The sequence below is a fragment of the Haliotis asinina genome, chromosome 8, assembly GCF_037392515.1.
Source record: "Haliotis asinina isolate JCU_RB_2024 chromosome 8, JCU_Hal_asi_v2, whole genome shotgun sequence".
Lineage (NCBI taxonomy): Eukaryota > Metazoa > Mollusca > Gastropoda > Lepetellida > Haliotidae > Haliotis > Haliotis asinina.
The window spans coordinates 66,276,126-66,297,333 of NC_090287.1; the positions used below are offsets into that span (position 1 = coordinate 66,276,126).

At 48.6% G+C, this 21,208-nt stretch overlaps 2 protein-coding genes across 4 annotated transcripts in view; one reads left to right on the forward strand and one right to left on the reverse strand.

Moving 5' to 3' along the window:
* The first annotated feature begins 1,258 nt into the window (after positions 1-1,258).
* The window catches only part of LOC137294705 (2-aminoethylphosphonate--pyruvate transaminase-like), a 62,752-nt gene continuing 42,802 nt past the window's right edge, over positions 1,259-21,208 (forward strand). For 2 of the 3 annotated variants that reach the window (XR_010957529.1, XM_067825780.1), the window contains exon 1: positions 1,259-1,454. The gene's annotated coding sequence lies outside the window, so the exon portion shown is untranslated. The remainder of the gene's footprint in view (positions 1,455-21,208) is intronic. The other variant, XM_067825781.1, reaches the window with a different exon arrangement.
* On the reverse strand, positions 3,458-4,636 carry LOC137295357 (zinc finger protein 862-like). Its single transcript, XM_067826671.1, has one exon. The coding sequence runs from the start codon at positions 4,634-4,636 to the stop codon at positions 3,458-3,460; it is 1,179 nt and encodes a 392-aa protein (XP_067682772.1).

A 21,208-nucleotide genomic window follows, 5' to 3' on the forward strand; every position in this document is an offset into this window, starting at 1 on the left:
TCTTTAGTTGTTTCCACAAGACATGACAAACAAGTATACATGAATGAGATGAGTGGTGAATGGTGATTTCCAGCTCAACCCCAGCCTGGGCCTTTCCTCCGAGCGGCATAATCCTGCTCGCGGTCGTCCCACGGACAGCTGGAATACCGGACCTCCAAACTAACTTCCAGTGTAGATGTGACCATACACATATATGCAGTTTTTAACAACAATGGACAGGCAAAGATTCAACAATGGACAGATAGAGAAACAATAGCCCTTCCTTCTACAGTTGATGTGATGACAGACACAGCCAGTGAGGATGACCAATAAAGACCACATAGAGTAATTAGTGGAAGTGACAAAGAGGAACAGGGTAGCTGACAAGACACTGTACGGTGTGGTGGTGATAAAAATTAAGAATGGAGATTAAATAATAACAAATAAGTCTCATACAGCTGGGTTACATAGTTTAGGGATTTTAAAAACATTTGGACGATGGCTGTCCTGAATTAGACACTATAACACGCCCTTTCATTCACCTCTCAAACCCTCAATATTTCTGGCCCTTCTATTAATCTCATAACCCTCTCTATTTCAGGCCGTTCTATTCACCCCCACAAACCTCACTACCTATTTCAGGCCCTTCTCTTCACCAGCCCTCACTATTTCAAGTCATTTCATCTTCTACCAACGCTCAGGATTTCAGGCCCATCTGTTCACCTCCCAACCCTTACTTTTTCACGCCTTTCTATTCACCTCGCAGCCCTCACTATTTCATGGCTTTCTTATTCACCTCCCAGCCCTCACTATATCTGGACCTTCTGTTCACCTCCCAACCCTCACAATTTCACACATTTCTATTCACCTCCCAACACTCATTATTTCAGGCCCTTTCTATTCACCTCCCAAACCCTTACTATTTCACGCCTTTCGTATTCACCTCCCAACACTCACTATTTCACGCCTTTCTATTCACCTCCTAAACCCTTACTATTTCTGGCCCTTCTATTCACCTCCAAGCCCTCACTATTTCAGGCCCTTCTGTTCACCTCCCTATCCTCACTATTTCACGCCTTTCTATTCACCTCCCTACCCTCGCTATTTCTGGCCTTTCTTATTCACCTCCCAGTCCTCAGTATCCCAGGCCCTTCTATTCACCCTCCAAACCCTGACTATTATTCAGACCTTTTATTCACCTCTCTACCCTCACTATTTCTGGCCCTTCCATTCACATTTCAACCCTCACTATTCCAGGCCCTATTCACCTCCCCACGCTCACAATTCCAGATCCTTTGATTCACCGCCCAACACGTGTTTCGGTGATGGCCAAAGGGAGGTAATTCTACGTGATAGCCCAGTAAACGGGTATTTTGTTGAATCAGCGGTATGCGCGCTCCAACGGCTCTGCCGATGATCGAGCAGACGACGGGCACTAGTTTGAATTCCGCTCAGGACGTGTGTTTGCTAACAAGGTATGTGTCGGTCTTTTTCTGACAACACTGTGCATCCTGACTAATTTGTGACATGGGCAGACGCGATTTTGTTCAGAATTGATACCAATTTCTGGAAAAGTGCCACAGAACCCGTTATCTACCCATGGTAGGCGTGGCTATAGTGGGACTAGGAGCCGCGAGTGCGTGAATGGCGTGATTTTGGCCTCAGAGAACTGTAGTCATAAGAAGTAACACTTATATACCCATCCCCTCCCCATTCCCTGTTGGTACATTGTTGGAAGGCGTTTCTGAGTTCCATCTCGTGGGCAGGAATAATCACATTGTTCATCGTTGGGCATACGTGTCGCTGGGGTAGACTGGGGAAGGAGGGCCGACCATTGTCTAATTGCACGATTATCAACATCCAGGCCTCCATTTTATTTATGTGGCATACACATGTAGTGATAACTGAGAGTCACAAACCAGCCGTTAGACATGATGACATGATGCGTGTATATGACTTAAAACTCATCAACGGTCTTATATGCAAATATGCATTAATACTAACCCAGCTGAGTGACCTCTTATTGGGCGATACAAGACAAATCTTATGGATAACAGCTTCTTGATTTATTTTTCACATTTGTGGGCTATTTCTTGCCCCTTCATCTCCACACTGGCATGCAGTATCTATAGTGGTAAAATGAAACCACTAAGTACAATAGATATAATATCCTCAAACACAAATGCTCATTTGATCAGGAATACCTAATATATACCAGTGTCCGTGTTAATGCATGAACCTGCCTTTTTCACGCAAAAACTGAACAAACAGTTTTTTGCATGCTTGATTTGGATGCATAGATTCTGATTTACTTCATTTTGAAAAGTTTCTTAAAACAAAAACACAAAAAAAGCCAAAAAATTTGAAATGTTTAGGATTATAATTAAAATTTCACAAGCAAAAGATTTGGACTACACATTTATGATATTATTTCTGCACACACTCATACAAAACTTACTGTGAACACTGTGTATATTATATCCTTACTAGCTGAAAGCCACAATGCTGCCCTTTACAGTCAAGACATGACCTGTCTGCTACATCAGTACACATTTCCCAAACATATAGAACTATAAACTAATTCACCAACTGATGCAAAGCTTGTGTACTGAAATGCTACTTACCATACGTAAGTGGTTACTCTAGTCACTAACAAGACTTTCAAGAAGTTGCTTTCAAACTATCATTCATAATGGTCCACTATAAAATTACCCCTAGATCCCCTAACCCGTCTTTGCCTGTATTGGTGAGGGACACATTACACCTAGAACCCCTAACCCGGCTTTGCCTGTACTGGTGAGGGACACATTACCCCTAGAACCCCTAACCCAGCTTTGCCTGTATTGGTGAGGGACACATCACCCCTAGAACCCCTAACCCGGCTTTGCCTGTATTGGTGAGGGAAACATTACCCCTAGATCCCCTAATCCAGCTTTGCCTGTACTGGTGAGGGACACATTACCCCTAGAACCCCTAACCCAGCTTTGCCTGTCAGGGCTCTACGGACATAATTTTATTTAGTTGACCTTTGACTAGCAATTTTTTTCTTTTACTAGCCAAATAGATAATTTACTAGCCAGACACATGTGGTGGTATTACACCTAGTATTTTGTGAATAAACTACTACAGTTCCAACCAACGTTTTGTTTTATTTCCTCACTCTGTATAGTGATTCAAAAACAAACTATTTCAAAAGAAATATGCCATCTGGAAGCTACTTTATGAGGTATCAACACACATAGTAACTGGCTTACTTTGAGTTAACTATTAACATTGAACATATTACATCATAATGATAAGAAAAATGATTGCTTTAGCAGGACTGGGTATTCCGGATCTGAAGCTTCAGAATGACATCCTGTTTCAGAAAAATTTTAACTTTGTCAAGTGTCACTGTATCAAAGAAACTTCAATTAAATGCAGACATATTTAACTACTGACTAAAGTTTCCTGCTTTTCTATAACTGCCACTGAGGACTCAGATTTTGTCTTCACACTTTGGTTTCACAGTCACAATGTTCTTTGACCAATCTGTTTGTCCAGGGCCACCAGCAATCCTTCTCTTGCCATTAGACATCCATTTATTAACGGACCTCTCTGGGTTAAACTCAGCAAGTTCAGGGCCTTCTGATGAAATCAAAATCAAATCAGACAGTCTTTGCACAGACAAGCAGCTCCTAACATCACTTTTAATTCTTTTCTGAGCTGAGAAAGCCCGTTCACATTCAGCAGAGCTAATCGCAAGGGTTAACATGATCCTCACAATATGAAGTATATTGCAGAAATCTGTTTTGTATGGATCCTTGCTGAGTAGGATTTGCCAGAGATCAGAGTAAGATTTATCCTTGAAGGTGTTTGCCACGAAGACTTTCATCTGCCTCCACTCTGTCTGAAGTGCCTCCACATTGCATCCAGCAGAGACAAGGGGGACTCTGAACCAATCACACAGAACATCTATTTCATGATTTCCAAAGTGTACAAGTTCCCGTTTACTCTCTGGCCAGGTGTCATGATTAAACACCTTGAAGCTCTTCACAGCGCCTTGGGCCCCTTCATTTGTATTTGAACCAAGCAGATTCTCAAACCTGGACTCCAACTCCTTGATGGTGATGTCAACGGTAGATGCAACATGTTTGTTCAGTTCTTCTTTGGCCACACCAACACTACCAGTCATTTCAATGCCTTGAAATTTGATTGGACCCGGGAGATTTTCTTGGCTTTCAATACACAGCCCAAATTTCTCGTACAGTCCCCCTGGAATGTAATCCTGTTTCATGCATGTGATGGTTTCCAGACAATCCTGGATGGATGCAACTGCTGTAGGAAGAATCAGAGTACTAGACTGTAGTTTCAGGCTCAGCAAAGCCACCTCACCAAAGAGATCAGACATGAAATGACAAAACCCTGTGAACACCAAATCTTTCATTTGTTTGTGTATTTTCTTTCCTCTTCCTGCAATATCTGCATTAGATGATGATGCAGCCAGACTTTCCATATGTGTATAGACTGCTGTATACTGTCCATGACCTGTGGCCAAATCTTCATCTTTCTTTCCTTGTAGAAAGACCCTCATTGCCCTGTCTAAGTGGGGAACCCATCTGGTACCCTTCACTGGGGCTGGTGAATATATCCTGGCTTCAAGTTCCTCTCCTATCATCTTGAGTTCTCTTTTGCTTTTGGGACTGAAGTGGTAAGTCTTCCAAATGAGATGTAGGCAGTCGTTGACTGACTGCATAATAGGGGATTGTTTCTGAAGCTTCAAAAGGGCTAATGTAGCAGGGCAGTGAATGTACAGACGACAAACACACGCTACGGGTGTGAGCTATTGCCAGAGCAATCTTTATTTTCGTGGTCGATAAGTCACCCTGAAATATTTACAGAAATAGTGATACAATGAATAGTACATAAAATCATCAGTGTGCAATACTTATTACCAGTGGCTATAAACAGACTAGCAAACATGAAATACACGATAAAGTTACGACTTATCCTATTGAGTGCATAACAAGACGTATATGAATAAACATTCTAAGTTAAACAAGGTCACGAACTTGTTTACACAATACATGGGTTAGATGGTAACTGATCTATATTACAGTGTTTTACTGTAATGGATATGCTAGTAGTTAATGGAATACATGGATAATAATGCAAACCAGAAATGAATGATTCAAACAATGAGCCTACCCTGTGGGTGAGACTGGGGTGACAACCGAGCTAAGCAACAGTCTGTATCCCGAATATATCTGAATAAAATGTAATTATTATCATAACTAAGAGTAAGACGCTTAAAACTTATGTGCTGTGTGAAATGTTATATGCACATATTGTATACACATACCTAAACGACAGAATTAAAATAGGACTATTCTACAACACATTTGGACTTAAATTTCTCATGCACGCAAGCACAAAGATATAGAAAAGTTGTTAGTAATTACAAAAGGAACCTTACAACTGCTAAGCCTGGTTTAGCATATTTATGTTTATAGATAATGGATGACATTTAGGCAATTTCAGACGCCTAGTGTAGTTTAATAGAACATATTTAACTTATTACAACATATAAGTGAAATGATATAAATATACAGAGATATATTAAACTAACCTGATTTGTCAAGTGTCTGTCAACTTGTCTGTGTGGTGACTTTGTGCAGAGTGCAGGCTATTAGACAAAGATTTTAATTTGGAGGTTTAGCTTGGCCAATCAGTTGATCACGTCATGGCTTGGGTTCGTTAAGGGCTTGAGGGACACATGACCTATTAAGCAGCCTACAGATATACATATACAGAACAGAAAACATTAAAATAATAAAATCCCTATGTACATAGTTGTGTCTGCCACACTAACTCCAGCCTGTGTGCCATGCAGTGGAAATCTATTAAATGGGGAACATCATGTCGTAACAGTGAAACAACACCATTCCTCTGGCCCATATTGACATTCGCTCCATCGGCACAAAACCCAACAATTCTAGATGTCAATGTTTCATCACTGATTCCTACTCTCGAAAGAGCTGATTTAGTAGCAGAGATAACACCCTCAGCATGACCATGTTCGATGGCAATAACTTCAACAAGTTTGTTTTCTGCTTTGCCATTTAATACTGTTCTTACATAGATCACTTCATTTTCTGACACAGAAGAGTCTGTGGCACCATCAATCATAACTGATAAGTAATGTGAGTCATTGATAAGGTCCATTGTCTCATCTCTGATTGTACTTGCAATGGTTGCCAACATTTCTCCACACCTAACATCATTACTGTAAGCAGGTGTCACCGGGAGCCCATTTTTACGCTGAAGCAACAGCAAAGGTTTTAGTTTAGTAAAAGACATCTCTTCCTTCCCTATGCAATACACAGTGTTAAACTTTATTGTTAGATCTGTGAGATCCTTTTCATTAGACTTCACTTCAGCCTCCAAAAATTGTTTTGCAATGGTTGAGGTTTCAAACGATAGTTTGCCCGATTTATTAACAATATGATCACGGCACTTTCCATGTCTCACGCTAATGCTGTGAGCGTGAATGTTTTCCCGTTTGAACTTGTTAGTTCCATCTACAAAGTCTGTGTTGCCTGCCAAATGACGACCGGCCTGTCGACAAAAGTCACAATGCATTGTATTTTGTTCTTTGTCATAACGAAGCCATGAAAAAATTGACAGCCAAAGTGGTCTGAATTCACGCACATTAACTGATGGCTTACTTTCTTTCTGTGTTTCAACAGTAGTCTGGTTATCATTTTGTTTCTTTTCACTGCCAACTTGAGTTTGTTCATTCAAGATTTTTGTTGTTTGGGGTTTGGAAAAATAGGCCGATATCGGTCTAGGGTTTGTTTTCTTCGTTGCCATGGTTAAACACGGAAGTATAAGGTTGCAGCTTTGCGCATGTTCACCAAGACGAATTGAGTTTTGGGAAACCTAATTTGCATATGGCTTACGCCCTTAGCGTATTTTTGACATAAGATGTCTATATATAGAGTGTAAAAACTAGGTTAGCAGTTTTGCGCATGCTCGAGCAATGAATCTTGGGATCTCATTTGCATTCGCTTACCTCCCTTTGTGTGACCTAGATATCTATTTTTGTAAACTCGGAAATGAACTGATTATCATGATGAATAAAAACTGCAATCGTTTTAAGAATAATGTGTTGTTATTATCTGAGGCAAATTGTTTAAGGATGGAAGTTAATGACACCAAATGTAGCAGTCGCCATTTCATAACTGTTTTATTATTTTTAGTCGCCACTTCGAAAATTCACTCGCATATGCGACTGTTTCACTCGCATATGCGACTGTTTCACTCGCAATGTAGAGCCCTGCCTGTACTGGTGAGGGACACATTACCCCTAGAACCCCTAATCCAGCTTTGCCTGTACTGGTGAGGGAAACATTACCCCTAGAACCCCTAACCCGGCTTTACCTGTACTGGTGAGGGACACATCACCCCTAGAACCCCTAACCCGGCTTTGCCTGTACTGGTGAGGGACACATTACCCCTAGAACCCCTAACCCAGCTTTGCCTGTATTGGTGAGGGACACATCACCCCTAGAACCCCTAACCCGGCTTTGCCTGTATTGGTGAGGGACACATTACCCCTAGATCCCCTAATCCAGCTTTGCCTGTACTGGTGAGGGACACATTACCCCTAGAACCCCTAACCCAGCTTTGCCTGTACTGGTGAGGGACACATTACCCCTAGAACCCCTAATCCAGCTTTGCCTGTACTGGTGAGGGACACATTACCCCTAGAACCCCTAACCCAGCTTCGCCTCTATTGGTGAGGGACACATCACCCCTAGAACCCCTAACCCGGCTTTGCCTGTATTGGTGAGGGACACATCACCCCTAGATCCCCTAATCCAGCTTTGCCTCTACTGGTGAGGGACACATTACCCCTAGAACCCCTAACCCAGCTTTGCCTGTACTGGTGAGGGACACATTACCCCTAGAACACCTAACCCGGCTTTGCCTGTACTGGTTAGGGACACATCACCCCTAGAACCCCTAACCCGGCTTTGCCTGTATTGGTGAGGGACACATTACCCCTAGAACCCCTAACCCGGCTTTGCCTGTACTGGTGAGGGAAACATCACCCCTAGAACCCCTAACCCGGTTTTGCCTGTACTGGTGAGGGACACATTACCCCTAGAACCCCTAACCCAGCTTTGCCTGTATTGGTGAGGGACACATCACCCCTAGAACCCCTAACCCGGCTTTGCCTGTATTGGTGAGGGCCACATTACCCCTAGATCCCCTAATCCAGCTTTGCCTGTACTGGTGAGGGACACATTACCCCTAGAACCCCTAACCCAGCTTTGCCTGTATTGGTGAGGGACACATTACCCCTAGAACCCCTAACCCAGCTTTGCCTGTACTGGTGAGGGACACATCACCCCTAGAACTGCTAACCCGGCTTTGCCTGTACTGGTGAGGGACACATCACCCCTAGAACCCCTAACCCGGCTTTGCCTGTATTGATGAGGGACACATTACCCCTAGAACCCCTAACCCTGAAGAAAATGGGCTTCACACATTGTACCCATGTGGGGAATCGAACCCGGGTCTTCGGCGTGACCAACGAACGCCTTAACCACTATGCTACCCCACCACCCCGCCATTTAGAAAGTGGCCAAATGCAACATGTGTCATATTTGTGTCCCATCTGGGAATCGAACCCACACCCTCAGAATCCGGCACGAAACCGCCACTAACAAGACTTTCAAGAAGTTGCTTTCAAGCTATCATTCATAATGGTCCACTATAAAATTACCCCTAGAACCCCTAACCCGGCTTTGCCTGTACTGGTGAGGGAAACATCACCCCTAGAACCCCTAACCCGGTTTTGCCTGTACTGGTGAGGGACACATTACCCCTAGAACCCCTAACCCAGCTTTGCCTGTATTGGTGAGGGACACATCACCCCTAGAACCCCTAACCCGGCTTTGCCTGTATTGGTGAGGGAAACATTACCCCTAGATCCCCTAATCCAGCTTTGCCTGTACTGGGGAGGGACACATTACCCCTAGAACCCCTAACCCAGCTTTGCCTGTACTGGTGAGGGACACATTACCCCTAGAACCCCTAACCCAGCTTTGCCTGTATTGGTGAGGGACACATCACCCCTAGAACCCCTAACCCGGCTTTGCCTGTATTGGTGAGGGCCACATTACCCCTAGATCCCCTAATCCAGCTTTGCCTGTACTGGTGAGGGACACATTACCCCTAGAACCCCTAACCCAGCTTTGCCTGTATTGGTGAGGGACACATTACCCCTAGAACCCCTAACCCAGCTTTGCCTGTACTGGTGAGGGACACATCACCCCTAGAACTGCTAACCCGGCTTTGCCTGTACTGGTGAGGGACACATCACCCCTAGAACCCCTAACCCGGCTTTGCCTGTATTGATGAGGGACACATTACCCCTAGAACCCCTAACCCTGAAGAAAATGGGCTTCACACATTGTACCCATGTGGGGAATCGAACCCGGGTCTTCGGCGTGACCAACGAACGCCTTAACCACTATGCTACCCCACCACCCCGCCATTTAGAAAGTGGCCAAATGCAACATGTGTCATATTTGTGTCCCATCTGGGAATCGAACCCACACCCTCAGAATCCGGCACGAAACCGCCACTAACAAGACTTTCAAGAAGTTGCTTTCAAGCTATCATTCATAATGGTCCACTATAAAATTACCCCTAGAACCCCTAACCCGGCTTTGCCTGTACTGGTGAGGGAAACATCACCCCTAGAACCCCTAACCCGGTTTTGCCTGTACTGGTGAGGGACACATTACCCCTAGAACCCCTAACCCAGCTTTGCCTGTATTGGTGAGGGACACATCACCCCTAGAACCCCTAACCCGGCTTTGCCTGTATTGGTGAGGGAAACATTACCCCTAGATCCCCTAATCCAGCTTTGCCTGTACTGGGGAGGGACACATTACCCCTAGAACCCCTAACCCAGCTTTGCCTGTACTGGTGAGGGACACATTACCCCTAGAACCCCTAACCCAGCTTTGCCTGTACTGGTGAGGGACACATTACCCCTAGAACCCCTAATCCAGCTTTGCCTGTACTGGTGAGGGAAACATTACCCCTAGAACCCCTAACCCGGCTTTGCCTCTACTGGTGAGGGAAACATTACCCCTAGAACCCCTAACCCAGCTCTGCCTGTACTGGTGAGGGACACATCACCCGTAGAACCCCTAACCCAGCTTTGCTTGTACTGGTGAGGGAAACATTACCCCTAGAACCTCTAACCCAGCTTTGCCTGTACTGGTGAGGGACACATTACCCCTAGAACCCCTAACCCAGCTTTGTCGGTACTGGTGAGGGACACATCACCCGTAGAACCCCTAACCCGGCTTTGCCTGTACTGGTGAGGGAAACATCACCCCTAGAACCCCTAACCCGGTTTTGCCTGTACTGGTGAGGGACACATTACCCCTAGAACCCCTAACCCAGCTTTGCCTGTATTGGTGAGGGACACATCACCCCTAGAACCCCTAACCCGGCTTTGCCTGTATTGGTGAGGGACACATTACCCCTAGAACCCCTAACCCAGCTTTGCCTGTACTGGTTAGGGACACATTACCCCTAGAACCCCTAATCCAGCTTTGCCTGTACTGGTGAGGGACACATTACCCCTAGAACCCCTAACCCAGCTTTGCCTGTACTGGTGAGGGACACATTACCCCTAGAACCCCTAATCCAGCTTTGCCTGTACTGGTGAGGGAAACATTACCCCTAGAACCCCTAACCCGGCTTTGCCTCTACTGGTGAGGGAAACATTACCCCTAGAACCCCTAACCCAGCTCTGCCTGTACTGGTGAGGGACACATCACCCGTAGAACCCCTAACCCAGCTTTGCTTGTACTGGTGAGGGAAACATTACCCCTAGAACCTCTAACCCAGCTTTGCCTGTACTGGTGAGGGACACATTACCCCTAGAACCCCTAACCCAGCTTTGTCGGTACTGGTGAGGGACACATCACCCCTAGAACCCCTAACCCGGCTTTGCCTGTACTGGTGAGGGAAACATCACCCCTAGAACCCCTAACCCGGTTTTGCCTGTACTGGTGAGGGACACATTACCCCTAGAACCCCTAACCCAGCTTTGCCTGTATTGGTGAGGGACACATCACCCCTAGAACCCCTAACCCGGCTTTGCCTGTATTGGTGAGGGCCACATTACCCCTAGATCCCCTAATCCAGCTTTGCCTGTACTGGTGAGGGACACATTACCCCTAGAACCCCTAACCCAGCTTTGCCTGTATTGGTGAGGGACACATTACCCCTAGAACCCCTAACCCAGCTTTGCCTGTACTGGTGAGGGACACATCACCCCTAGAACTGCTAACCCGGCTTTGCCTGTACTGGTGAGGGACACATCACCCCTAGAACCCCTAACCCGGCTTTGCCTGTATTGATGAGGGACACATTACCCCTAGAACCCCTAACCCTGAAGAAAATGGGCTTCACACATTGTACCCATGTGGGGAATCGAACCCGGGTCTTCGGCGTGACCAACGAACGCCTTAACCACTATGCTACCCCACCACCCCGCCATTTAGAAAGTGGCCAAATGCAACATGTGTCATATTTGTGTCCCATCTGGGAATCGAACCCACACCCTCAGAATCCGGCACGAAACCGCCACTAACAAGACTTTCAAGAAGTTGCTTTCAAGCTATCATTCATAATGGTCCACTATAAAATTACCCCTAGAACCCCTAACCCGGCTTTGCCTGTACTGGTGAGGGAAACATCACCCCTAGAACCCCTAACCCGGTTTTGCCTGTACTGGTGAGGGACACATTACCCCTAGAACCCCTAACCCAGCTTTGCCTGTATTGGTGAGGGACACATCACCCCTAGAACCCCTAACCCGGCTTTGCCTGTATTGGTGAGGGAAACATTACCCCTAGATCCCCTAATCCAGCTTTGCCTGTACTGGTGAGGGACACATTACCCCTAGAACCCCTAACCCAGCTTTGCCTGTACTGGTGAGGGACACATTACCCCTAGAACCCCTAATCCAGCTTTGCCTGTATTGGTGAGGGAAACATTACCCCTAGAACCCCTAACCCGGCTTTGCCTCTACTGGTGAGGGAAACATTACCCCTAGAACCCCTAACCCAGCTCTGCCTGTACTGGTGAGGGACACATCACCCGTAGAACCCCTAACCCAGCTTTGCTTGTACTGGTGAGGGAAACATTACCCCTAGAACCTCTAACCCAGCTTTGCCTGTACTGGTGAGGGACACATTACCCCTAGAACCCCTAACCCAGCTTTGTCGGTACTGGTGAGGGACACATCACCCCTAGAACCCCTAACCCGACTTTGCCTGTACTGGTGAGGGAAACATCACCCCTAGAACCCCTAACCCGGTTTTGCCTGTACTGGTGAGGGACACATTACCCCTAGAACCCCTAACCCAGCTTTGCCTGTATTGGTGAGGGACACATCACCCCTAGAACCCCTAACCCGGCTTTGCCTGTATTGGTGAGGGACACATTACCCCTAGAACCCCTAACCCAGCTTTGCCTGTACTGGTTAGGGACACATTACCCCTAGAACCCCTAATCCAGCTTTGCCTGTACTGGTGAGGGACACATTACCCCTAGAACCCCTAACCCAGCTTTGCCTGTACTGGTGAGGGACACATTACCCCTAGAACCCCTAATCCAGCTTTGCCTGTACTGGTGAGGGAAACATTACCCCTAGAACCCCTAACCCGGCTTTGCCTCTACTGGTGAGGGAAACATTACCCCTAGAACCCCTAACCCAGCTCTGCCTGTACTGGTGAGGGACACATCACCCGTAGAACCCCTAACCCAGCTTTGCTTGTACTTGTGAGGGAAACATTACCCCTAGAACCCCTAACCCGGCTTTGCCTCTACTGGTGAGGGAAACATTACCCCTAGAACCCCTAACCCAGCTCTGCCTGTACTGGTGAGGGACACATCACCCGTAGAACCCCTAACCCAGCTTTGCTTGTACTGGTGAGGGAAACATTACCCCTAGAACCTCTAACCCAGCTTTGCCTGTACTGGTGAGGGACACATCACCCCTAGAACCCCTAACCCGGCTTTGCCTGTATTGGTGAGGGACACATTACCCCTAGATCCCCTAATCCAGCTTTGCCTGTACTGGTGAGGGACACATTACCCCTAGAACCCCTAACCCAGCTTTGCCTGTACTGGTGAGGGACACATTACCCCTAGAACCCCTAATCCAGCTTTGCCTGTACTGGTGAGGGACACATTACCCCTAGAACCCCTAACCCAGCTTCGCCTCTATTGGTGAGGGACACATCACCCCTAGAACCCCTAACCCGGCTTTGCCTGTATTGGTGAGGGACACATCACCCCTAGATCCCCTAATCCAGCTTTGCCTCTACTGGTGAGGGACACATTACCCCTAGAACCCCTAACCCAGCTTTGCCTGTACTGGTTAGGGACACATTACCCCTAGAACCCCTAATCCAGCTTTGCCTGTACTGGTGAGGGAAACATTACCCCTAGAACACCTAACCCGGCTTTGCCTGTACTGGTTAGGGACACATCACCCCTAGAACCCCTAACCCGGCTTTGCCTGTACTGGTGAGGGACACATTACCCCTAGAACCCCTAACCCGGCTTTGCCTGTACTGGTGAGGGAAACATCACCCCTAGAACCCCTAACCCGGTTTTGCCTGTACTGGTGAGGGACACATTACCCCTAGAACCCCTAACCCAGCTTTGCCTGTATTGGTGAGGGCCACATTACCCCTAGATCCCCTAATCCAGCTTTGCCTGTACTGGTGAGGGACACATTACCCCTAGAACCCCTAACCCTGAAGAAAATGGGCTTCACACATTGTACCCATGTGGGGAATCGAACCCGGGTCTTCGGCGTGACCAACGAACGCCTTAACCACTATGCTACCCCACCACCCCGCCATTTAGAAAGTGGCCAAATGCAACATGTGTCATATTTGTGTCCCATCTGGGAATCGAACCCACACCCTCAGAATCAGGCACGAAACCGCCACTAACAAGACTTTCAAGAAGTTGCTTTCAAGCTATCATTCATAATGGTCCACTATAAAATTACCCCTAGAACCCCTAACCCGGCTTTGCCTGTACTGGTGAGGGAAACATCACCCCTAGAACCCCTAACCCGGTTTTGCCTGTACTGGTGAGGGACACATTACCCCTAGAACCCCTAATCCAGCTTTGCCTGTACTGGTGAGGGACACATTACCCCTAGAACCCCTAACCCAGCTTTGCCTCTATTGGTGAGGGACACATCACCCCTAGAACCCCTAACCCGGCTTTGCCTGTATTGGTGAGGGACACATCACCCCTAGATCCCCTAATCCAGCTTTGCCTCTACTGGTGAGGGACACATTACCCCTAGAACCCCTAACCCAGCTTTGCCTGTACTGGTGAGGAACACATTACCCCTAGAACCCCTAATCCAGCTTTGCCTGTACTGGTGAGGGAAACATTACCCCTAGAACACCTAACCCGGCTTTGCCTGTACTGGTTAGGGACACATCACCCCTAGAACCCCTAACCCGGCTTTGCCTGTATTGGTGAGGGACACATTACCCCTAGAACCCCTAACCCGGCTTTGCCTGTACTGGTGAGGGAAACATCACCCCTAGAACCCCTAACCCGGTTTTGCCTGTACTGGTGAGGGACACATTACCCCTAGAACCCCTAACCCAGCTTTGCCTGTACTGGTGAGGGACACATCACCCCTAGAACTGCTAACCCGGCTTTGCCTCTACTGGTGAGGGACACATCACCCCTAGAACCCCTAACCCGGCTTTGCCTGTATTGATGAGGGACACATTATCCCTAGAACCCCTAACCCTGAAGAAAATGGGCTTCACACATTGTACCCATGTGGGGAATCGAACCCGGGTCTTCGGCGTGACCAACGAACGCCTTAACCACTATGCTACCCCACCACCCCGCCATTTAGAAAGTGGCCAAATGCAACATGTGTCATATTTGTGTCCCATCTGGGAATCGAACCCACACCCTCAGAATCCGGCACGAAACCGCCACTAACAAGACTTTCAAGAAGTTGCTTTCAAGCTATCATTCATAATGGTCCACTATAAAATTACCCCTAGAACCCCTAACCCGGCTTTGCCTGTACTGGTGAGGGAAACATCACCCCTAGAACCCCTAACCCGGTTTTGCCTGTACTGGTGAGGGACACATTACCCCTAGAACCCCTAACCCAGCTTTGCCTGTATTGGTGAGGGACACATCACCCCTAGAACCCCTAACCCAGCTTTGCCTCTATTGGTGAGGGACACATCACCCCTAGAACCCCTAACCCGGCTTTGCCTGTATTGGTGAGGGACACATCACCCCTAGAACCCCTAACCCAGCTTTGCCTGTATTGGTGAGGGACACATCACCCCTAGAACCCCTAACCCGGCTTTGCCTGTATTGGTGAGGGAAACATTACCCCTAGAACCCCTAACCCGGCTTTGCCTGTACTGGTGAGGGAAACATCACCCCTAGAACCCCTAACCCGGTTTTGGCTGTACTGGTGAGGGACACATTACCCCTAGAACCCCTAACCCAGCTTTGCCTGTATTGGTGAGGGACACATTACCCCTAGATCCCCTAATCCAGCTTTGCCTGTACTGGTGAGGGACACATTACCCCTAGAACCCCTAACCCTGAAGAAAATGGGCTTCACACATTGTACCCATGTGGGGAATCGAACCCGGGTCTTCGGCGTGACCAACGAACGCCTTAACCACTATGCTACCCCACCACCCCGCCATTTAGAAAGTGGCCAAATGCAACATGTGTCATATTTGTGTCCCATCTGGGAATCGAACCCACACCCTCAGAATCCGGCACGAAACCGCCACTAACAAGACTTTCAAGAAGTTGCTTTCAAGCTATCATTCATAATGGTCCACTATAAAATTACCCCTAGAACCCCTAACCCGGCTTTGCCTGTACTGGTGAGGGAAACATCACCCCTAGAACCCCTAACCCGGTTTTGCCTGTACTGGTGAGGGACACATTACCCCTAGAACCCCTAACCCAGCTTTGCCTGTATTGGTGAGGGACACATCACCCCTAGAACCCCTAACCCGGCTTTGCCTGTATTGGTGAGGGAAACATTACCCCTAGATCCCCTAATCCAGCTTTGCCTGTACTGGTGAGGGACACATTACCCCTAGAACCCCTAACCCAGCTTTGCCTGTACTGGTGAGGGACACATTACCCCTAGAACCCCTAATCCAGCTTTGCCTGTATTGGTGAGGGAAACATTACCCCTAGAACCCCTAACCCGGCTTTGCCTCTACTGGTGAGGGAAACATTACCCCTAGAACCCCTAACCCAGCTCTGCCTGTACTGGTGAGGGACACATCACCCGTAGAACCCCTAACCCAGCTTTGCTTGTACTGGTGAGGGAAACATTACCCCTAGAACCTCTAACCCAGCTTTGCCTGTACTGGTGAGGGACACATTACCCCTAGAACCCCTAACCCAGCTTTGTCGGTACTGGTGAGGGACACATCACCCCTAGAACCCCTAACCCGGCTTTGCCTGTACTGGTGAGGGAAACATCACCCCTAGAACCCCTAACCCGGTTTTGCCTGTACTGGTGAGGGACACATTACCCCTAGAACCCCTAACCCAGCTTTGCCTGTATTGGTGAGGGACACATCACCCCTAGAACCCCTAACCCGGCTTTGCCTGTATTGGTGAGGGACACATTACCCCTAGAACCCCTAACCCAGCTTTGCCTGTACTGGTTAGGGACACATTACCCCTAGAACCCCTAATCCAGCTTTGCCTGTACTGGTGAGGGACACATTACCCCTAGAACCCCTAACCCAGCTTTGCCTGTACTGGTGAGGGACACATTACCCCTAGAACCCCTAATCCAGCTTTGCCTGTACTGGTGAGGGAAACATTACCCCTAGAACCCCTAACCCGGCTTTGCCTCTACTGGTGAGGGAAACATTACCCCTAGAACCCCTAACCCAGCTCTGCCTGTACTGGTGAGGGACACATCACCCGTAGAACCCCTAACCCAGCTTTGCTTGTACTTGTGAGGGAAACATTACCCCTAGAACCCCTAACCCGGCTTTGCCTCTACTGGTGAGGGAAACATTACCCCTAGAACCCCTAACCCAGCTCTGCCTGTACTGGTGAGGGACACATCACCCGTAGAACCCCTAACCCAGCTTTGCTTGTACTGGTGAGGGAAACATTACCCCTAGAACCTCTAACCCAGCTTTGCCTGTACTGGTGAGGGACACATCACCCCTAGAACCCCTAACCCGGCTTTGCCTGTATTGGTGAGGGACACATTACCCCTAGATCCCCTAATCCAGCTTTGCCTGTACTGGTGAGGGACACATTACCCCTAGAACCCCTAACCCAGCTTTGCCTGTACTGGTGAGGGACACATTACCCCTAGAACCCCTAATCCAGCTTTGCCTGTACTGGTGAGGGACACATTACGCCTAGAACCCCTAACCCAGCTTCGCCTCTATTGGTGAGGGACACATCACCCCTAGAACCCCTAACCCGGCTTTGCCTGTATTGGTGAGGGACACATCACCCCTAGATCCCCTAATCCAGCTTTGCCTCTACTGGTGAGGGACACATTACCCCTAGAACCCCTAACCCAGCTTTGCCTGTACTGGTTAGGGACACATTACCCCTAGAACCCCTAATCCAGCTTTGCCTGTACTGGTGAGGGAAACATTACCCCTAGAACACCTAACCCGGCTTTGCCTGTACTGGTTAGGGACACATCACCCCTAGAACCCCTAACCCGGCTTTGCCTGTACTGGTGAGGGACACATTACCCCTAGAACCCCTAACCCGGCTTTGCCTGTACTGGTGAGGGAAACATCACCCCTAGAACCCCTAACCCGGTTTTGCCTGTACTGGTGAGGGACACATTACCCCTAGAACCCCTAACCCAGCTTTGCCTGTATTGGTGAGGGCCACATTACCCCTAGATCCCCTAATCCAGCTTTGCCTGTACTGGTGAGGGACACATTACCCCTAGAACCCCTAACCCTGAAGAAAATGGGCTTCACACATTGTACCCATGTGGGGAATCGAACCCGGGTCTTCGGCGTGACCAACGAACGCCTTAACCACTATGCTACCCCACCACCCCGCCATTTAGAAAGTGGCCAAATGCAACATGTGTCATATTTGTGTCCCATCTGGGAATCGAACCCACACCCTCAGAATCAGGCACGAAACCGCCACTAACAAGACTTTCAAGAAGTTGCTTTCAAGCTATCATTCATAATGGTCCACTATAAAATTACCCCTAGAACCCCTAACCCGGCTTTGCCTGTACTGGTGAGGGAAACATCACCCCTAGAACCCCTAACCCGGTTTTGCCTGTACTGGTGAGGGACACATTACCCCTAGAACCCCTAATCCAGCTTTGCCTGTACTGGTGAGGGACACATTACCCCTAGAACCCCTAACCCAGCTTTGCCTCTATTGGTGAGGGACACATCACCCCTAGAACCCCTAACCCGGCTTTGCCTGTATTGGTGAGGGACACATCACCCCTAGATCCCCTAATCCAGCTTTGCCTCTACTGGTGAGGGACACATTACCCCTAGAACCCCTAACCCAGCTTTGCCTGTACTGGTGAGGAACACATTACCCCTAGAACCCCTAATCCAGCTTTGCCTGTACTGGTGAGGGAAACATTACCCCTAGAACACCTAACCCGGCTTTGCCTGTACTGGTTAGGGACACATCACCCCTAGAACCCCTAACCCGGCTTTGCCTGTATTGGTGAGGGACACATTACCCCTAGAACCCCTAACCCGGCTTTGCCTGTACTGGTGAGGGAAACATCACCCCTAGAACCCCTAACCCGGTTTTGCCTGTACTGGTGAGGGACACATTACCCCTAGAACCCCTAACCCAGCTTTGCCTGTACTGGTGAGGGACACATCACCCCTAGAACTGCTAACCCGGCTTTGCCTCTACTGGTGAGGGACACATCACCCCTAGAACCCCTAACCCGGCTTTGCCTGTATTGATGAGGGACACATTATCCCTAGAACCCCTAACCCTGAAGAAAATGGGCTTCACACATTGTACCCATGTGGGGAATCGAACCCGGGTCTTCGGCGTGACCAACGAACGCCTTAACCACTATGCTACCCCACCACCCCGCCATTTAGAAAGTGGCCAAATGCAACATGTGTCATATTTGTGTCCCATCTGGGAATCGAACCCACACCCTCAGAATCCGGCACGAAACCGCCACTAACAAGACTTTCAAGAAGTTGCTTTCAAGCTATCATTCATAATGGTCCACTATAAAATTACCCCTAGAACCCCTAACCCGGCTTTGCCTGTACTGGTGAGGGAAACATCACCCCTAGAACCCCTAACCCGGTTTTGCCTGTACTGGTGAGGGACACATTACCCCTAGAACCCCTAACCCAGCTTTGCCTGTATTGGTGAGGGACACATCACCCCTAGAACCCCTAACCCAGCTTTGCCTCTATTGGTGAGGGACACATCACCCCTAGAACCCCTAACCCGGCTTTGCCTGTATTGGTGAGGGACACATCACCCCTAGAACCCCTAATCCAGCTTTGCCTGTATTGGTGAGGGACACATCACCCCTAGAACCCCTAACCCGGCTTTGCCTGTATTGGTGAGGGAAACATTACCCCTAGAACCCCTAACCCGGCTTTGCCTGTACTGGTGAGGGAAACATCACCCCTAGAACCCCTAACCCGGTTTTGGCTGTACTGGTGAGGGACACATTACCCCTAGAACCCCTAACCCAGCTTTGCCTGTATTGGTGAGGGACACATTACCCCTAGATCCCCTAATCCAGCTTTGCCTGTACTGGTGAGGGACACATTACCCCTAGAACCCCTAACCCTGAAGAAAATGGGCTTCACACATTGTACCCATGTGGGGAATCGAACCTGGGTCTTCGGCGTGACCAACGAACGCCTTAACCACTATGCTACCCCACCACCCCGCCATTTAGAAAGTGGCCAAATGCAACATGTGTCATATTTGTGTCCCATCTGGGAATCGAACCCACACCCTCAGAATCAGGCACGAAACCGCCACTAACAAGACTTTCAAGAAGTTGCTTTCAAGCTATCATTCATAATGGTCCACTATAAAATTACCCCTAGAACCCCTAACCCGGCTTTGCCTGTACTGGTGAGGGAAACATCACCCCTAGAACCCCTAACCCGGTTTTGCCTGTACTGGTGAGGGACACATTACCCCTAGAACCCCTAATCCAGCTTTGCCTGTACTGGTGAGGAACACATTACCCCTAGAACCCCTAACCCAGCTTTGCCTCTATTGGTGAGGGACACATCACCCCTAGAACCCCTAACCCGGCTTTGCCTGTATTGGTGAGGGACACATCACCCCTAGATCCCCTAATCCAGCTTTGCCTCTACTGGTGAGGGACACATTACCCCTAGAACCCCTAACCCAGCTTTGCCTGTACTGGTGAGGGACACATTACCCCTAGAACCCCTAATCCAGCTTTGCCTGTACTGGTGAGGGAAACATTACCCCTAGAACACCTAACCCGGCTTTGCCTGTACTGGTTAGGGACACATCACCCCTAGAACCCCTAACCCGGCTTTGCCTGTATTGGTGAGGGACACATTACCCCTAGAACCCCTAACCCGGCTTTGCCTGTACTGGTGAGGGAAACATCACCCCTAGAACCCCTAACCCGGTTTTGCCTGTACTGGTGAGGGACACATTACCCCTAGAACCCCTAACCCAGCTTTGCCTGTATTGGTGAGGGACACATCACCCCTAGAACCCCTAACCCGGCTTTGCCTGTATTGGTGAGGGCCACATTACCCCTAGAACCCCTAACCCAGCTTTGCCTGTACTGGTTAGGGACACATTACCCCTAGAACCCCTAATCCAGCTTTGCCTGTACTGGTGAGGGACACATTACCCCTAGAACCCCTAACCCAGCTTTGCCTGTACTGGTGAGGGACACATTACCCCTAGAACCCCTAATCCAGCTTTGCCTGTACTGGTGAGGGAAACATTACCCCTAGAACCCCTAACCCGGCTTTGCCTCTACTGGTGAGGGAAACATTACCCCTAGAACCCCTAACCCAGCTCTGCCTGTACTGGTGAGGGACACATCACCCGTAGAACCCCTAACCCAGCTTTGCTTGTACTGGTGAGG